Genomic DNA, 16,233 nt, shown 5'->3' with positions numbered 1-16,233 from the left:
AAAAATCAATGTCTCTTTTTAAGAATTTACTAGAAATAATAGTAAACTTATGGGTAAAAAGCATGAATTAAATCTCTTTTGAGGGAGTGTTGGCTATGGGAAAACAAAATTGGTTTGGTTCCGACGTTATGAACACTATTTTCTGCTCTGTTTTTAATCCTTTTTTTTCTCAGCCCCAATTATGTCTTTATCAGCAGTGTAAAAACCAGTCTTAAACATCATGGGACCCACCTATCAACCAGTAGGAGCACTTTCACTAACTGGAGTATTTATGAATATTGATCATTAAAGGCACTGAACACGCTTGGTAATTGTCAAAGACCAGTCTTCTCACTTGGTGTATCCCAAAATAAGCATAAAATACAAAATCTGTGAAAATTTAGACTCAATTGGTCATCAAGTTGCGAGAGAACAATGCAAGAAAAAATACCACTGCTGCACAAATTCGCGTGCTATCAGATGCCTAATAAAAGGCTTCAGGTCTGGAAGTCTTTTTATATTTGAGTGACAAAATTATCTCTTTCTCAAAAAACTGTATCACTTCAGAGGGAGCCGTTTCTCACAATGTTTTATACTATCAACAGCTCTCCATTGCTCTTTACCAGGTAAGTTTTTATGCTAACAATTATTTTGAGTAATTACCAGTGCCTTTAAAAAACTTGATGTTTTGAAAGCAGATTCTTGGGTATGTACAAACCTATTGATCTACACATTCCATCTCCTTCTAGCATGTAGCCTTCTTCACATGAACACTGGTAGGTACTTGCTTCATTCTGACATCCATGCGCACAGTAACCCCAATGGTTACACTCATCAAAATCTAAAATAATAATAATAATAAAAAATACATTTATAACGGGCAAAAACATTAAAGTCACCTGGAAAGTCACTTTTTTCAAACATAAGAGTATTTGTTTAGTAACAATAAAACAATTTTTTTAGTAATGGTTTGTCACAATTTATATGTTAAATAAAATGGTTAAAGTTGTTTGGGGATTGACTCCGCCTACCCCTTTTGTGACGTCAATCGAGGCAGACTTTGCCTTGATGCGTAGAGTAAACACACGTGCAAAGTACATGTATGTCCATGTCATTGAGTTTGTAGGTTTCAAAAAAGTTGTTTTCTTGCATTTGTATTGCTGCTGGATGCAGCAAAACAACTACAGATGGGGTCAGTCTGCATGGCTGGCCAGACTCACAAGAGCAATAGTGCCTAGAGGTCCGGTCCGATGCCTTTTTCAGCACTGTGCAGCATTTTCTCTTCAATATCGCGCCTCGATTGATGTCATGAACAGCGCCCTCTCAGGTCGGGGCCTACTCTTAAATTTGTAAATAAGACAAGAACTATCAACAGTCCCACAGGTCACTGAGTGGGAAGTTTGTTTCACAAGCGAAGGGTGACGGCGGCAAATTCTCGATCGACCCAGTTCAGTTATGGAACACTCTTCCAGAGGTTGTCAAACAGCCTGAGACATCAAAACCCGGTTAAAAACATATTTTTGACTTTGTACAATAATTGCTGATTTCCTTTTACAGCGCATAGGGGCCTCACGGTGATATGCGCTATATAAGAATGGTTTTATTATTATTTTATTATTATGATCTTTTAGATTTCGAGACTGCTAGAGATAGACCACTGGAAGAATGGAGACCAGAGCAAGATGGCTTATGGATGTTGATGATAGAAGCGATGTACCTATTTAGGTAAGGAGAACTTTAATGCACGGAAGATGATGAGAAGGACTTTGTATGCAAGTCGTTGTTCAACTGGTAACCAATGAATTGTATGTAAACTCACCCTCGCAGGTTCTATTGTCAGAGGAGATGACAAAACCAGGCTGACAGTAACACGTCCCCCCATTTGGAGCTGAATGGCATTGGTATTCACAGCTCAGGTAGCCACATGACCGGGAATCTAAAATAAAATAAAAAGAGAAAACTAAGTAACGCACTGGAGTCTGGAGAGCTGTTGATATTTTAAAACATTGTGAGAAATTGCCCCTTTGAGGTAATCTAGTTTAGGAACGTTACAGAATTGGTAAGAAACAAAAATCGTGAATAAATCACAGATTTACATAAAACTTACACGGTCTAATGATGGTGATAGTTGAAAACATCCCTTGAAATATTTCTGTCTGAAAAGTGATATTTGATAAGAAATATTTAATCTAACTTCGTGTTTGGAGTTTATCGCTCAGTGAGCGCTTTACTCATTTTTAATTTTTGCATCGATGCAACGCAACATTTGTAATCGGTTTTTCACTATTCTCTCATGACCCAGATGGCCGATCGATCTAAAACTTCTACACGTTTGTCAGTTTATGTATATGGTGGATTACATGAAATGCTTAAACTGCCAGCAAATGTTTTGTAAGCAAAACCAATTCTGAAATGTTCCTTTATTAAGAGAAAGGGGTAGTTTTTCACGCAGAAATTTGAATCTGAGAAAGGCTTCAGGCATGAGGCCTTTCTACTGTTAGATTTTGTTCACTGTACCTACATGTTATCTTTAACAGTATCTGTAAACATCTTCCCAAACAGAAACAAAATGTGGCAGAAAAAAATGTGTTACTTTGCAATTATTTCATTCCCAAAGAATAAACCAATTTACATGTGTGTATCTACTTGCCAGGTAGATTATGTTCTTTTGAGAACTTGTCTTGCTTCAAATTCTATTAAACGGTGCAGTAGATTTGTGGAGTTTGGGAGACTTCTCACTTCTGAATAAGAACTGTCCTGCTTTTTAACTACTACCTGGGCTGAGACTACTACTTTAGCTTCATGGCAGATCAAGTGAGCTTAAATTGGTGTCAACTTTTTGCTCTAGTCATCATCAGAAGGCTGGAGCAAGACAAGTTCTCAAAAGAACATTATCTACCTGGCAAGTAGATACACACATGGTGTTACCGCAAACAAAATATTTATTGATACCTCACCATGCAATGCCATATAATGACCCCTTGCAAGCACGTTACCTGCAGCGACTGTGCCCCGCTCACCATTTTGGTGATGACCAATAGGTTTATGTACGCACTTCACTGAACAGTGCACAGTGACATTGATCACCAAAATGGCGCGCTCAAGATTATTCTGACAATCATGTCAGATGAGTTGGGTTAATATGTAAGAGATGTTAAATTTGCATAAGGGATAAAGAATATTATTTTGGTTTTTACCCATACACCGATGTGTGTTAGAAATGTATACTCAGTACATTCCCGAGTCCTGTGAAAAAATATCACAGGCATTTTACTCGGGTGGGTGAGTCAATATGAGAGTTATTTACAAAGTAATTTTCAAAGTTGAACTTACTGCAGGGCAGATCTTCATCTTCTGCATCCGGGCAGTCGTTGTGACTATCGCAGAGTGTGTTTACATCTACACACTTCCTTAAGCTTCTCGAACATGGCCATTGCCCGGGAGGGCAGGAGAATGTGCCAACTACGATCGAATAAGTAAACACAGTTTTAAAGTATGAGGAGCAGCATTTGCTAAACAATCATGCTCATCTCTTAAAGGCACTGGGGTTGATTTCACAAAGAGTTAGGACTAGTCTTAACTTAGGACTAGTCCTAGGAGATATACAAAACAAGTGGCTATGGACGAGTAACTCGTCCTAACTCATCCTAACTCAAGATAAGACTAGTCTTAACTCTTTGTGAAATCCACCCCTGGACACCTTTGGTAGTTGTCAAAGACCAGTATTCTCACTTGGTGTATCCCAACATATACAAACAAATTACACACCTGTGAAAATTTGGGCTCAATTGGTCATCGCATTTGCGAGAGACTACTGAAAGAAAAAACGCCCTAGTTGCACAAACAAATTTGGGAAAATTATGATGTAAATGATAACATCCAGAATGTGAAGAAAAAACAAATCTGCCAAAATGTATGATTTTTTTTTGAGAATTGGCTCTTTGTGAAAGCGGTGGTGATTTTTGACAACCCCTCATCATTCTACTGGGGTAAAAATGGATTTAAACCACTGGTTATTTTATGAACCACATAAGCTCATTTCGGATGCATTTCAAGAATGTTGCTAACTGCAGAATAAGAACTTTAGTTCATAGCGCATTTCACAATAACGTCTCAATGCGCTTTACATTAGTGACCTGGAGCCAATTTCACAAAGCAATAAAATCCATCGCAAGACAAAATTGTCAGTATTACCACAGTGATTTGTATTGTGACATCACACTCAACTTAGCAACTACGACTGATTTACAGTTACGATCAATCTTAGCTCTTTGTGAAATCGGCCCCTGGTCATTGTGCCAATAAAAACCTTTCTTAGCTCCCTTGGGTGTATACAGCCCGAGCTGCCATGGCGCTCTAGTGGCTTTTTCATACACAAGTTCAACCCCCTCACAGGTACCCATTTATACCCCTAGTGCAAGTTGTTTATCATTGGTAGCCTGAATCACTGGTTTACTTACCACATTTTTCTTCATCAGATCGGTCGGAACAGTCTAATATCCCATCACAAACCCAGCGTGTTGGTATACATTGGCCACTATTGCATCTGTACTGACTCCCTTGACATTCTGCATGAGCTGTAACAACAACCAAAATATATCAGTTAGCATCTCCATTCACGGTCAAAGGACTTCTATAGACAGATTGCAATACGCATCATCGGCCGCCATATTTGATGAATTGTGCACGCGTGAAAGCTACCATAGGCCGAGAGCCACGCGTAGCGCGTACACGCGTGCACTTTTCTAGTGTTAATACATTGTACATCAAAGATTGCGGTCAATGACGCAATTTGCTACCCATTTATGGCATATTTTTGGACGGTCTTTTTGCACAGTTCGTTTTCACAGTATGTGTGCACACGCTCAGAGCTCAAAATAGGTCTGTTATGTCTGCTTAGCATATGGAGATGCTAAGTATTAGTTAGCATCTCCCTTTATGGCCAAGTGACTTTAATGGGAGACTTTTGGACTGTCCTTTTTCACAGGTCTCGTCCGTAGTGCGCATGCTCAGACTAAAGCGCGCAATATACTGAGCATGCGCGTCTCAAATGTTTCCCATTGCTTGATGCTAAAACAAAGGCCTGCGTGGCTTGTGGGAAAGGTTTTAGCTAGACCATATTTAGTGGTGGGCAATAATTCAATTTTTTTTTTCAAAGTCCACCAAGGGTGAGCAGATAAAAGAAGTTATTATACACATATTGACTGGCAACGAGGTAACTAGTATACGTCTATTCCACCGAGGGACTTTGAGTGACCAGAAGAGCGACCGATTTCCCGAGGCAATGTTGATACTATCAATAGCTCTCCATAGCTTGTTACTAAAGTGTTATGTTAACAATTAGTTTGAATAACTACCAATAGTTTCCATAACCTTTAATAATAATAATAGTTAGATGAGGGGCTGATTGGTTTAGATTCAAAAGGTGTGTACGTAACTGCAATTCACTTCGTCCGACGCGTCCCAGCATTGTGCGTAGTGATTGCACTTATACTCCGCCGGTAGGCACTCTCCACTTTGACACGCCGTGTGTTGAGGAAGGCAAGTTGCAAACGCTGAAAGGAAAGAATGACAAAAGTTTTAATACTCGAACAATTTAAGACGCTGCTCTAGAGTTGCAAAGGTCATGGGTTGGAATCCCACCCGAGTAATATATGCCTGTGAATTTTTTTTCACAGAGCTGAAAGGAAAGAAAGACAAAAGTTTTCATACTTGAAAAGTTAAGACATTGCTTTAGAATTGCAAAGGTCGTGGGTTTGAATCCCACCCAAGTAATATGCCCGTGTTTTTTTTTTTTTTCAGGGCTTGGAAAAGTACCGAGTATACAGTGCTTACACACAGTCAAATACTTGACCCGTTTCATTTCAACAGTTTGCGCCTGCGCAATTAGTATTTGCGAAAAGGTCTATGCAGGCACCCTGAACAAAGACTCAACAAATAGGGAGGCCGCAAACAATAGGGCTAGATGACTCAGGTTAGTATAGTGCTAGACTGGTCCCCTGAAGGACAGGTGTTGGTTTATCATAGAGTTATATATAAGAACTAGAGGGCGCACTGGCCTATATACGCGCCCCGGCATGCACGTAGGCGACCATTTTCTAAGTTGACAAAACTGGCATCCCACAGCGTGTGTTTGTGCGGCCATTTTGTAAAGTGGAACAAAACAGCATTGCGTAGCGTTTAATAAACACAAACTCCAACGTGTGTTTCATATTCAACGCGGGTACATAATGGCGCGCGCGTGTCTCCTTGCGGTCCCAGAGCATATGTGCACGAAGCATCACCCGTGCGCCCTCTAGTTCTTATATATAACTCTATGGTTTATATATGTATATACGCATGTCCATCAGATTTTGCGAGGAATCTCCAGAAGAATGAAAGCTATGTGAAATGATGTGAGGTCAAAGGTGATTATGGATCTGGGCTCCACGTCAGATCTTTGGCGTAACTCAAAACCGTTAAATAGTCAGGTAGAAAGCTGCGGCCGATTTCTTAAAACAATAGGATTAATCCCATTTCAAGTTAGGATGGGTTCAATTCATCCTAACGTCTTGAAGAGACAGAATTAAACTCATCCTATATCCTAGGATTAATCCTAGGTTAGGAAGAGTTTGGTGAAATGGACGACTTGCCTGTTGAATCTACTAGGTTCGAATCCTGGGGTCGATTTCACAAAGAGTTAGGACTAGTCCTAACTTAGGACTAGTCCTAGGAGATATACAATTTGCATGGATAGTCCTAAGTTAGGACGAGTAACTGGTCCTAACTCGAGATAAGACTAGTCCTAACTCTTTGTGAAATCCACCCCTGCTTTAGTTAATTAGAAAGTAGAGGACTTACTGCAGTTGCTTTCATCCGAGCCGCCATCATAGCAGTCTATCTCAGCGTTACACACTTGAGACTCGTTGATACAACTCCCATACTTACACTGGAACTCCCCAGGAGCACAGCTTGGAAAATCTATATATAAATAAATAAAATAGAATAATAATATGCACTCTTGTTTACGATATACATTAATGAGGTAGTAACATCTACTCGACCTTCCCTGGCAAAACAGCCCAAAGCCCGGCTTATACTTCTGACAATGCGAATGTGAAGCGAATGTTGACGTCATAAATTCACAACGAATAATTCGCAGCAGTTGAGCTGTGCTCAACTCTTGCGAATATTGGCAGCGAAAACAAAGTTGTGACGTCAATTGCACATTAAATTCGCTTTGATTCGCATTCGCAGGAAGTACATGTATGAGCCAGGCTTTACTCAACAAACTACATTTTAAGAAAAGCAAATTAAGCAATTTTTGCCATTAAAAACGGTTGAAAGTGTAAGAAGAGGCTGGATAATAGATATAATATGCACATCCAAAAGCGCCCTAAATTTGACAAAAAATTATCTTAAAACAATTACTATTATTATTCATACTGTATTATCTTACCACAGTCAACCTCATCGCTGTTGTCCCCGCAGTCATCCCAGTAGTCACATTGCCAACTCGCATAGATGCAGCGGCCCGTGGAGACGCAGGTAAATTGCTCACTGGTGCAAGGGACGTCAGCTTTGTAAAGTGAAAAAAAAATCAAAAAATCAAATCAATTAGTTTAGACACGTACTCCAATATTGGTTACAGCAGACGAATGTATCTAATAGTTTGAGCATTACACACATATACATGTACCGACTAGAAAAACCGGTGATTGAAACATCATGGTGTTGCCACCTACTCCTGGGGCTGAAATAGGGTTACCCCCTTTACAGTCCATAGGCTTGGGTATCATCCATCAGAAGCCTGGCTGGAAAGCACTACCTCCCCTTGCCCTTTAAAACTGAAGCAAACAGGCCTGCTCAATTTGTCTGCCAAACTGGCACACTGTGGGCAGACAGTCGATGCGTATGACGCCAGTGAAAGGGGTGTGTGCAAGGGGACTAAAAAAGTTATATAATGGCTGATTGAAACAACATGTGAGGACTTCGACTCTTCCAAACACAAAGTGATACAAGTTTTCTTTTTATACGCGTAGTTCTGGAACTTTCTTCTAACCACATGATATGGAAACTGTTGCTTTCTATCAGAAGGACAGAGCAAGTTTGTATGTATGGTAAAATATTTTGCTGTGCTCAAGGCCACCATCTTTGCCAATCAGACGAAAGCAGTTTCATTTTTTTCTCAGTATAATCAAACAATTAAATCGTGGGGTTTCGTTTGTGGGGGTGGGGAGGGGTGGGGGTGATCGAAGGTAAGCAGTTACTGGCTAGTGGTACCAAGTCTTGAATTACACAAAGGTCGCGCCCTCTGTTGCTCTGGTCTTGTGCCCCTTCAAAAATGTCATTAGACTTTCAGATTTTACAAAATGGAAGAGCTCTTTGCAAAATGAAAATGGCCTTGCCCTCTCATCAAAGATGAAGTTCCAGACTCAGGTTACTCTTGTGGTGGCTTTGATTGCAGGGCCCAAATTCATTGAGCTTACCAAAAAAAGTAGCCAAGCACAACAAATCTTTGCTTACAAGAATCAGGTATGATATTTGGCCTTTGAAAAAAATTACACAAGGGCAAGACCTAATGTATACATGGTTTATGCTTTAAAAGATTATGCTGATTTTTCCGAGGGCACAAACAACTTTAAAGGCAGTGGACACTATTGGTAATTACTCAAAATAATTATTAGCATAAAACCTTACTTGGTAACAAGTAATGGAAGGGGGTTGATAGTATAAAACATTGCGAGAAACGGCTCTCTCTGAAGTGAAGTAGTTTTCGAGAAAAAAGTAATTTTCCACAAATTTGATTTTGAGACCTCAGAATTGGAATTTGAGGTCTCCAAAATCAAGCATCTGAAAGCACACAACTTTGTTAGACAAGGGTGTTTTTTCTTTCATAGTTATCTCGAAACTTCAATGACCAATTGAGCTCAAATTTTCACAGGTTTGTTATTTTATGAATGTTGAGATACACCAAGTGAGAAGACTGGTCTTTGAAAGTTACCAATAGTGTCCAGTGTCTTTAAGCAATACTCCTGGAAAACAAACAACATTTTGCTTTTCTATCAAAATTGCTTCACCATGCAGTAGCCACACACTTTATTAAAGTTATGAAAACGAAACTGCAGGATTCCTTGGAAAGATCCGAGCCAGGGTATGATTTATTTGCCAGGGGTTTATAGGTCTTGTAATTTGGCAAAATACCTGCTGCATGATTTGACCTCATTTATTGGGGTCGGTTAATAAGATGAGTTTAGCAGCAATTAGTTGGGGGTCAGATAAATAAACCGACCTGGGTATAATTTAAGTTTGTCCCCAGATGTTCTGTTGAGTTTTTGGAGGGCGTTGTCACAGAGGGAACAAGTAAGCATAGGAAACACCAGCATAGTCTATGCTTAGATTCTTTCTGTAGAAATCTTTTCACAATGTGTCCTCTTGGTTATGTTTATTTGTTTAAGTTTCATCCTTTTTTTTATTAAAGGCAGTGGACACTATTGGTAATTGTCAAAGACTAGCCTTCACAGTTGGTGTATCTCAACATATGCATAAAATAACAAACCTGTGAAAATTTGAGCTCAATCGGTCATCGAAGTTGCGAGATAATAATGAAAGAAAAATAACCCCTGTCACACAAAGTTGTGTGCGTTTAGATGGTTGATTTCGAGACCTCAAGTTCTAAATCTGAGGACTCAAAATCAAATTCGTGGAAAATTACTTCTTTCTCAAAAACCATGTTACTTCAGAGGGAGCCATTTCTCACAATGTTTTATACCATCAACCTCTCTCCATTACTCGTCACCAAAAAAAGGTTTTATACCAATAATTATTCTGAGTAATTACCAATAGTGTCCACTGCCTTTAAGTGCTGGTTCATTGTTGGTGAATTGATTTGTTTTTAATTCTTGCTCATTACCAATTGTGTGTTTAACCTGTTTAATAACCCTTCAGCTAATTGTTAAAGAATATTTTATATTGTACATGTACCAGTGCAATTCAACCCATCAGTTGTCATACTGTACATTCCCTTTTAGTGTGATTTTGTTTAATGAAATAAACATATAAATATAATTTGTAAAATATATTACATTTATATTAAATTAATATTTCAAGACAAGGTTGTTTGTTTTTTGGGAGTATTGCTTTAACCAGTTTTTCTTCTAGAGTACTTATCACTCGCAAATTTGTTCATGCAAAAAACTTTCTTGAATCCATAACAGCAATTTAAGTCTAAATTTTCTGGTCAATTCAACCAAGAAATTGGGGCCTGGCGTTTTAAAAAAAATGACAAATCCTGTGCAAGTCTTTCAATACTTACGACAATTGTCTTCATCTTCACCATTAATGCACTCAGTGAAGCCATTACACAACCATGCTTCGGGGATACATGACGGACTATTTGGACACTGGAAGGTATTGGGTTCACATTCCGGGTAGACTGGGGGGAAAATAAGGTAATTTAACACACTTTAGGTTTCTAGAACTTAGAAGTATATATGGAACAATAGGTCATACAAATGATCATATAAGCTGGACATGCTGGAAATCTTATTGAAGGACTTTTGGGGTTGAACAAAGAATTGACTAGAGTGGGACTCGAACCAACGACCACCAGATTAACGTGCCGGTGCTCTACCAACTGAGCTATCTACAAGTAGCTTTATGTTGGCAGTGTCCCTTTTTTTGTCATTATCTTCAAGTACGCCCTAATCCTCCAATCAGATAAAACCTATATTGCACGGCTAATATCACTACCTGCGCCTTGTGTGTTCTATGGTCACGCGCCAAGTTTGCTTGAAGATAAATACATAATCACACGTGCGCTCGTGGGAATACGGAAAATAAAGCGCGTCTGCGTCCCATATCGGCCTCATTGGATATGGGACGTAGAAGCGCTATATTTTTCCGTATTCGACTCGCGCTTGTGTGATAACTTATAATATCTTTGTTCAGGTTTTTTTATTTTTTTGGTATTTACACAGTCAGTTTCCCTTGTGGTTTATATTGATAAAATTTTAGAACAATAGATGGAAATTTGCATAGAAAATAGGATTTGAACTGCCTCTAGCTACAGGGCAACCTCGGTGGTCTAGTTGATGGTAAGACACTGCTCTAGAATTGCATAGGTCGTGGGTGTCGTGGCCGAGCGGTTAAGAGCTCCGAATTCAAGCTCTGCTGATTCTGTTCAGCAGAGTGCGAGTTCGAATCCCGGTCGTGACACATGTGTCCTTAAGCAAGACACATAACTATTATTGCTTCTCTCCACCCAGGGGTAAATGGGTACCTGTGAGGGCAGAGATGGTTCTTGTGTTTGATTTAGCCGAGTAGCGCATTTGTTGCACGAGGCTGTATACTCCCCAGGGACATGAGATGGTTTAAGGAGTGAATTAAGGCCCAGTGACCAGGGGTAATATCTTGAAGCGCTTTGAGACACCCGTAGGGAGTGAAAAAGCGCTATATCAAAACTCAATATTATTATTATATTATAATCATACGAGGTAATATGCCTGTGATATTTTTCACAGGGCTCGGGTAAGTACTGTCATGAGTATTCAGTGCTAACACACATTGGTGTACATGTATGGATAAAAAAACAAATTAATATAATATTAGGACAGTTGTAGATATCCACCTAAGGTAAGGTCAGTGTGCAAGGGATCCCAACTACCAACCCTCCACCGATCTAAATGATGATGATGAGTGTGTGTGATGGGGTGTCGTGGCCGAGCGGTTAAGAGCATCAAATTCAAGCTCTGCTGATTCTGTTCAGCAGAGTGTGGGTTCGAATTCCGGTCGTGACACGTGTCCCTGAGCAAGACACTTAACTATTATTTCTTCTCTCGCACCCAGGGGTTTTAGATCAGAGTGACCTTCTCCTAGGTGGGTTGCTGTCCAGAGCTAACTAGCCCCACCTGCCAGGGTTTGAAATCAGAGTTTTCCTTCTCCTTGACACCCATGGTAGGCACATGTGAGTACGCTGCACGTACTGCAAGGGGTGTATAGGTGAGATTTCAAACTTACCACAACCCTCTTCATCAGAACCATCTTGACAATTTGGGTATCCATTGCATGTCCCAGATGCTGATATACACTGGCCGGACGTACACTGAAAGTGACCAGTTGGACATCCTGAACAAAAAGATAGTGAAAAGTATTGATGAGTATTTATGGGTGCCTGCGAGGGTAGAAGTTGATATTGTGTATTGATAACTAATAAATGGGTGCCTGCGAGGTCAATACACAATATCAACCTCTACCCTCTTGTGTATTGATAACCAGGGGTATAAATGGGTACCTGCGAGGGTAGAAGTTGATATTGTGTATTGATAACCAGGGGTATAAATGGGTACCTGCGAGGGTAGAAGTTGATATTGTGTATTGATAACCAGGGGTATAAATGGGTACCTGCGAGGGTAGAAGTTGGTATTGTGTATTGATAACCAGGGGTATAAATGGGTACCTGCGAGGGTAGAAGTTGATATTGTGTATTGATAACCAGGGGTACAAATGGGTACCTGTGAGGGTAGAAGTTGATATTGTGTATTGATAACCAGGGGTACAAATGGGTACCTGCGAGGGTAGAAGTTGATATTGTGTATTGATAACCAGGGGTATAAATGGGTACCTGCGAGGGTAGAAGTTGATATTGTGTATTGATAACCAGGGGTATAAATGGGTACCTGTGAGGGTAGAAGTTGATATTGTGTATTGATAACCAGGGGTATAAATGGGTACCTGTGAGGGTAGAAGTTGATATTGTGTATTGATAACCAGGGGTATAAATGGGTACCTGCGAGGGTAGAAGTTGATATTGTGTATTGATAACCAGGGGTATAAATGGGTACCTGCGAGGATAAAGATTGACATAGACCTTTCTTTCGCAGCGTCACAGCCCAAGTTTTTGCCAACCGAGGTTTGAAAATTATCTGGTGTGGAAAGCCATAGCAAAAACATTTGGCAACAGTTTAATAAACAATGTTAAAAAAAAAAATGAAAGTGTTGAATTTGTTGAAAACATTGCAAGCAATCATTGGAGACCTGCATATTTCTTGTTACTGGTATTCAGCTGTTGTTTGCTTATCCTGAAAACCATGTGGAAATTTGGTTGGAAATCCCGTTTTATCAAGGAAGAAATTTCATGCTAAGCACATTTTTGTGCTTAGCAGCTCTATGAAATTGGGCCCTGTGTGTTATTTTGACAATTTACAAAAGGTGTCCAGCGCCTTTAAGGCAACTCCCCAATAAAATTTATAAAAGCAGAAGTCTTTGGATAGTATTAATAGGGTGAGCGCATTCTAACCCAATGAAGAAGTGGCCATGCCTGAACTCAGTTGAAAACATATCCCCAAGTGACCGATAATTATGTCAAGTTTCCATGTTTGAAACACGAGCTCTGTCACATGAAAAGCGCTTATAGGATAAGACTTATACACCAGGTGCTGTGGCTTTTTAAACAACTGGTTATCAAAGCACTTTCCATTCACTGTAGGTGAGCATGAGTTTTTGAAGAAAAACAAATTACAAAGCTTATGAACAAACTTATGCTCTTCTAATAAACAATGTTAAAATGGGGTCAAGTCTAACCTATGAAAATATTGAATGTATGTGCGGACGTGGTCGCAGAGTGTAATTACAAAATGGAAAGTCTGGATTAGGCCTAAATTTCATAAGATGAAGCCGAGTGAAATCCAAAATCCAGATTTCACCGTGTATATTCTGTGGCGTCAATGCACAAACAAAATGTAATTTATTTTGATTTATATAACCCACACATGGATGTATTGAAAATGTAAAAGGCCAATGCATGAATCGTTTATCAGATTCTGCATGTTTCAAGGGAGAAAACTTAAGGCCATAGACCAGCAAAATGGTGTCAACGCACTTTCCTGTGTGCTCCACTTTCTCTTCAAATTTACGAGGCAAAATTGCTCTCTTGTCTTTTGTTTGTGACGACAGTTTTAGTGAATGTCTGAAGCCAATGTTTTGTTTTATTTAATCTGGTTCTGGTTACTGTTATTTATTTATTTATTTTAAATCTTTGGACATAATTCTTTGTTGGCAGGGGCCGTCCAGGGTAAGGCAAAAGTTTTAAAAACTGGCATCAAAGCGATGTGTAATCAAACTTATAATATTATTACTTGAAGTGCACTGAAGTCAAATGTTTAGAAATCATGTAATAGTTAATAAGAATAGTATACACATAATGAATGTTTATGAGTGCAATGGTGCAAATATGTTCATGAGTTGAAAGATGGAATGTTCTATTCAACGAGGCGGAGCCGAGTTGAATGGAACATTCCAGCTTTCAACGAATGAACATATTCGCACCATTGCACGAATGAAAAACATTCATTATTTGTTTTAAATAACATCCAAGTAGATCTTTGTCATTTTGATTGAAAGATACAACTTTCAAAACAAACAAAGCGTAGGCCTCCAATTTTTAATTATAGAAGACGAATGCTAGTAATTTTACTAATATGCCTTGCTGCGTTACCGAAGACAACGCGCACGCAGTGATGTTTTTACTCAGCTTTTTCGTTCCATTCGAAAAGTACCATTGCACGCTGGCAGCGTGCAATGGTACTTTTCGGATGGACTGAAAAAGCACGGTGAGTGACTCAGCGTGCAATGGTACTTTTATTTGCTATCACGTGTCGGACAATCCTCCAATCAAATGGCAAGGATCTGCTTGGGTGTTATATAATAATAATAATAATCAAGAAAGACTCTGCTAGCATCGAAACATCAGGCCCCTAAATATTTGTTTGCAGTTTACATTACTAAAAATTAAAAAAAATAGCATTTGTTATTATTTGAATATGACATTCAACACACGGTTCTTTCATTTTCTTGCAACTTTGAAGACTAATTGAACACAGGTTTTCAAAGGTTTTATTTTGTATCAAAGTATACATGAGGACTCATGCGGATACTGGTCTTTGACAATTACCAAAGGTAATGAAACCCTAAGGCCGTGGACAGTATTGGTAATTAGGCCTACTCAAAATATTTTTTTAGCATAAAACCTTAATTGGTGACGAGTAATGGGGAGAGGTTGATGGTATAAAACATTGTGAGAAACGGCTCCCTCTGAAGTGCCACAGTTTTCGAGAAAGAAGTAATTTCCCACGAATTTGATTTCGAGACCTCAGGTTTAGAACTTGAGCGTTCGAAATCAACCATCTAAACGCACACAACTTCATGTGACAAGGGTGTTTTTTTTCTTCTTCATTATTATCTCGCAAGTTCGATGACCGATTGAGCTCAAATTTTCACAGGTTTGTTATTTTATGCATATGTTGAGATACACCAACTGTGAAGGCTAGTCTTTTACAATTGCCTTTAAAGGATCTGGGTACTTTTTGTAAACACAAAACACAATGTCCACAGATTTACATACAACTTACATCGTTGAAGGATAATGAAAGTAGAAAGCTTACCTTAAAATATTACTAGCTGAGGTGCTGTATACATGTAGCTTTGTGAAATTACTAAAACAATGCCACGAAAATACATGCTAAAATAATGTTCGTCTTTGGATTCAAAAACTATTTTTGTGACTTGTTCTACTCATTGCCCCAAAACTACAGCACCTCAGCAAGTGCAATATTTTAAGGGAAACTTTATACATTATTTTAAAACTGTGTGAGTTTAAGTAAATCTGTGGACATTGTGTTTTGTGTCCTACAAAAAGTACCCAGACCTATTATAAACTTTTAGAGCCTAGTTGAATTATTTTCTCACGCTCAAGAGAACAAAACCCCCATTTTGCTAGCCTTTTGTCACTTTCTCATTCATTCTTTTTTTCCAGAAATGAAATGGGCATGTACCCCTTACACAACAATAGGCTGTTCAAATGTTGCTCCTATTTTTAAACTTCCGCGTTCCAAACAGTATTGAGTTTGATTTTTGTTTTTTAAAATCTATTTTTGGCAGTTTGCTCCAAACAACGCTAAAAGTTAGTAAGGAGCTACAGGAAGAATAATAAAATTGTTTAACAAATCATCAATCAATAAGACTCGACCTCCCAATTGTTTACGATTACTTGTAAGAAATAACAAAAAGGCACTGGACACTATTGGTAATAACTCAAAACATTTGTAACAAGCAGTGGAGAGATTTTGATAGTAGAAACCATTGTGAGAAACAGCTCTCTATGAAGTAACAAAGTTTTGAGAAAGAGGAAATCTCTCATTCAAATATTATAAAAGATTTCAGGCGACAAAATGTGGTCTACGTAGTGTGTCAGGATGCATTTTGGCCTATGAAAGCGCC

General features: G+C 38.9%; 1 protein-coding gene across 2 annotated transcripts in view; it reads right to left on the bottom strand.

Annotated features, from left to right (window-relative positions):
• LOC117291674 (low-density lipoprotein receptor-related protein 2-like) overlaps nucleotides 1-16,233 on the bottom strand; it is a 137,700-nt gene that overhangs the window by 116,988 nt on the left and 4,479 nt on the right. For both annotated transcript variants that reach the window (XM_033773520.1, XM_033773521.1), the window contains exons 2-10: nucleotides 11,977-12,084; nucleotides 10,274-10,393; nucleotides 7,418-7,537; nucleotides 6,820-6,939; nucleotides 5,418-5,534; nucleotides 4,440-4,556; nucleotides 3,313-3,441; nucleotides 1,799-1,915; nucleotides 698-820 (exon numbers count right to left, since the gene is read on the bottom strand). In XM_033773520.1, coding sequence (XP_033629411.1) covers nucleotides 698-820; nucleotides 1,799-1,915; nucleotides 3,313-3,441; nucleotides 4,440-4,556; nucleotides 5,418-5,534; nucleotides 6,820-6,939; nucleotides 7,418-7,537; nucleotides 10,274-10,393; nucleotides 11,977-12,084 — 1,071 coding nt within the window. The remainder of the gene's footprint in view (nucleotides 1-697; nucleotides 821-1,798; nucleotides 1,916-3,312; nucleotides 3,442-4,439; nucleotides 4,557-5,417; nucleotides 5,535-6,819; nucleotides 6,940-7,417; nucleotides 7,538-10,273; nucleotides 10,394-11,976; nucleotides 12,085-16,233) is intronic.

This window comes from Asterias rubens, chromosome 6 (assembly GCF_902459465.1).
Source record: "Asterias rubens chromosome 6, eAstRub1.3, whole genome shotgun sequence".
NCBI lineage: Eukaryota > Metazoa > Echinodermata > Asteroidea > Forcipulatida > Asteriidae > Asterias > Asterias rubens.
The sequence above is the reverse complement of the archived record's forward strand: the minus strand, read 5'-3'. Positions and strand labels throughout refer to the sequence as shown.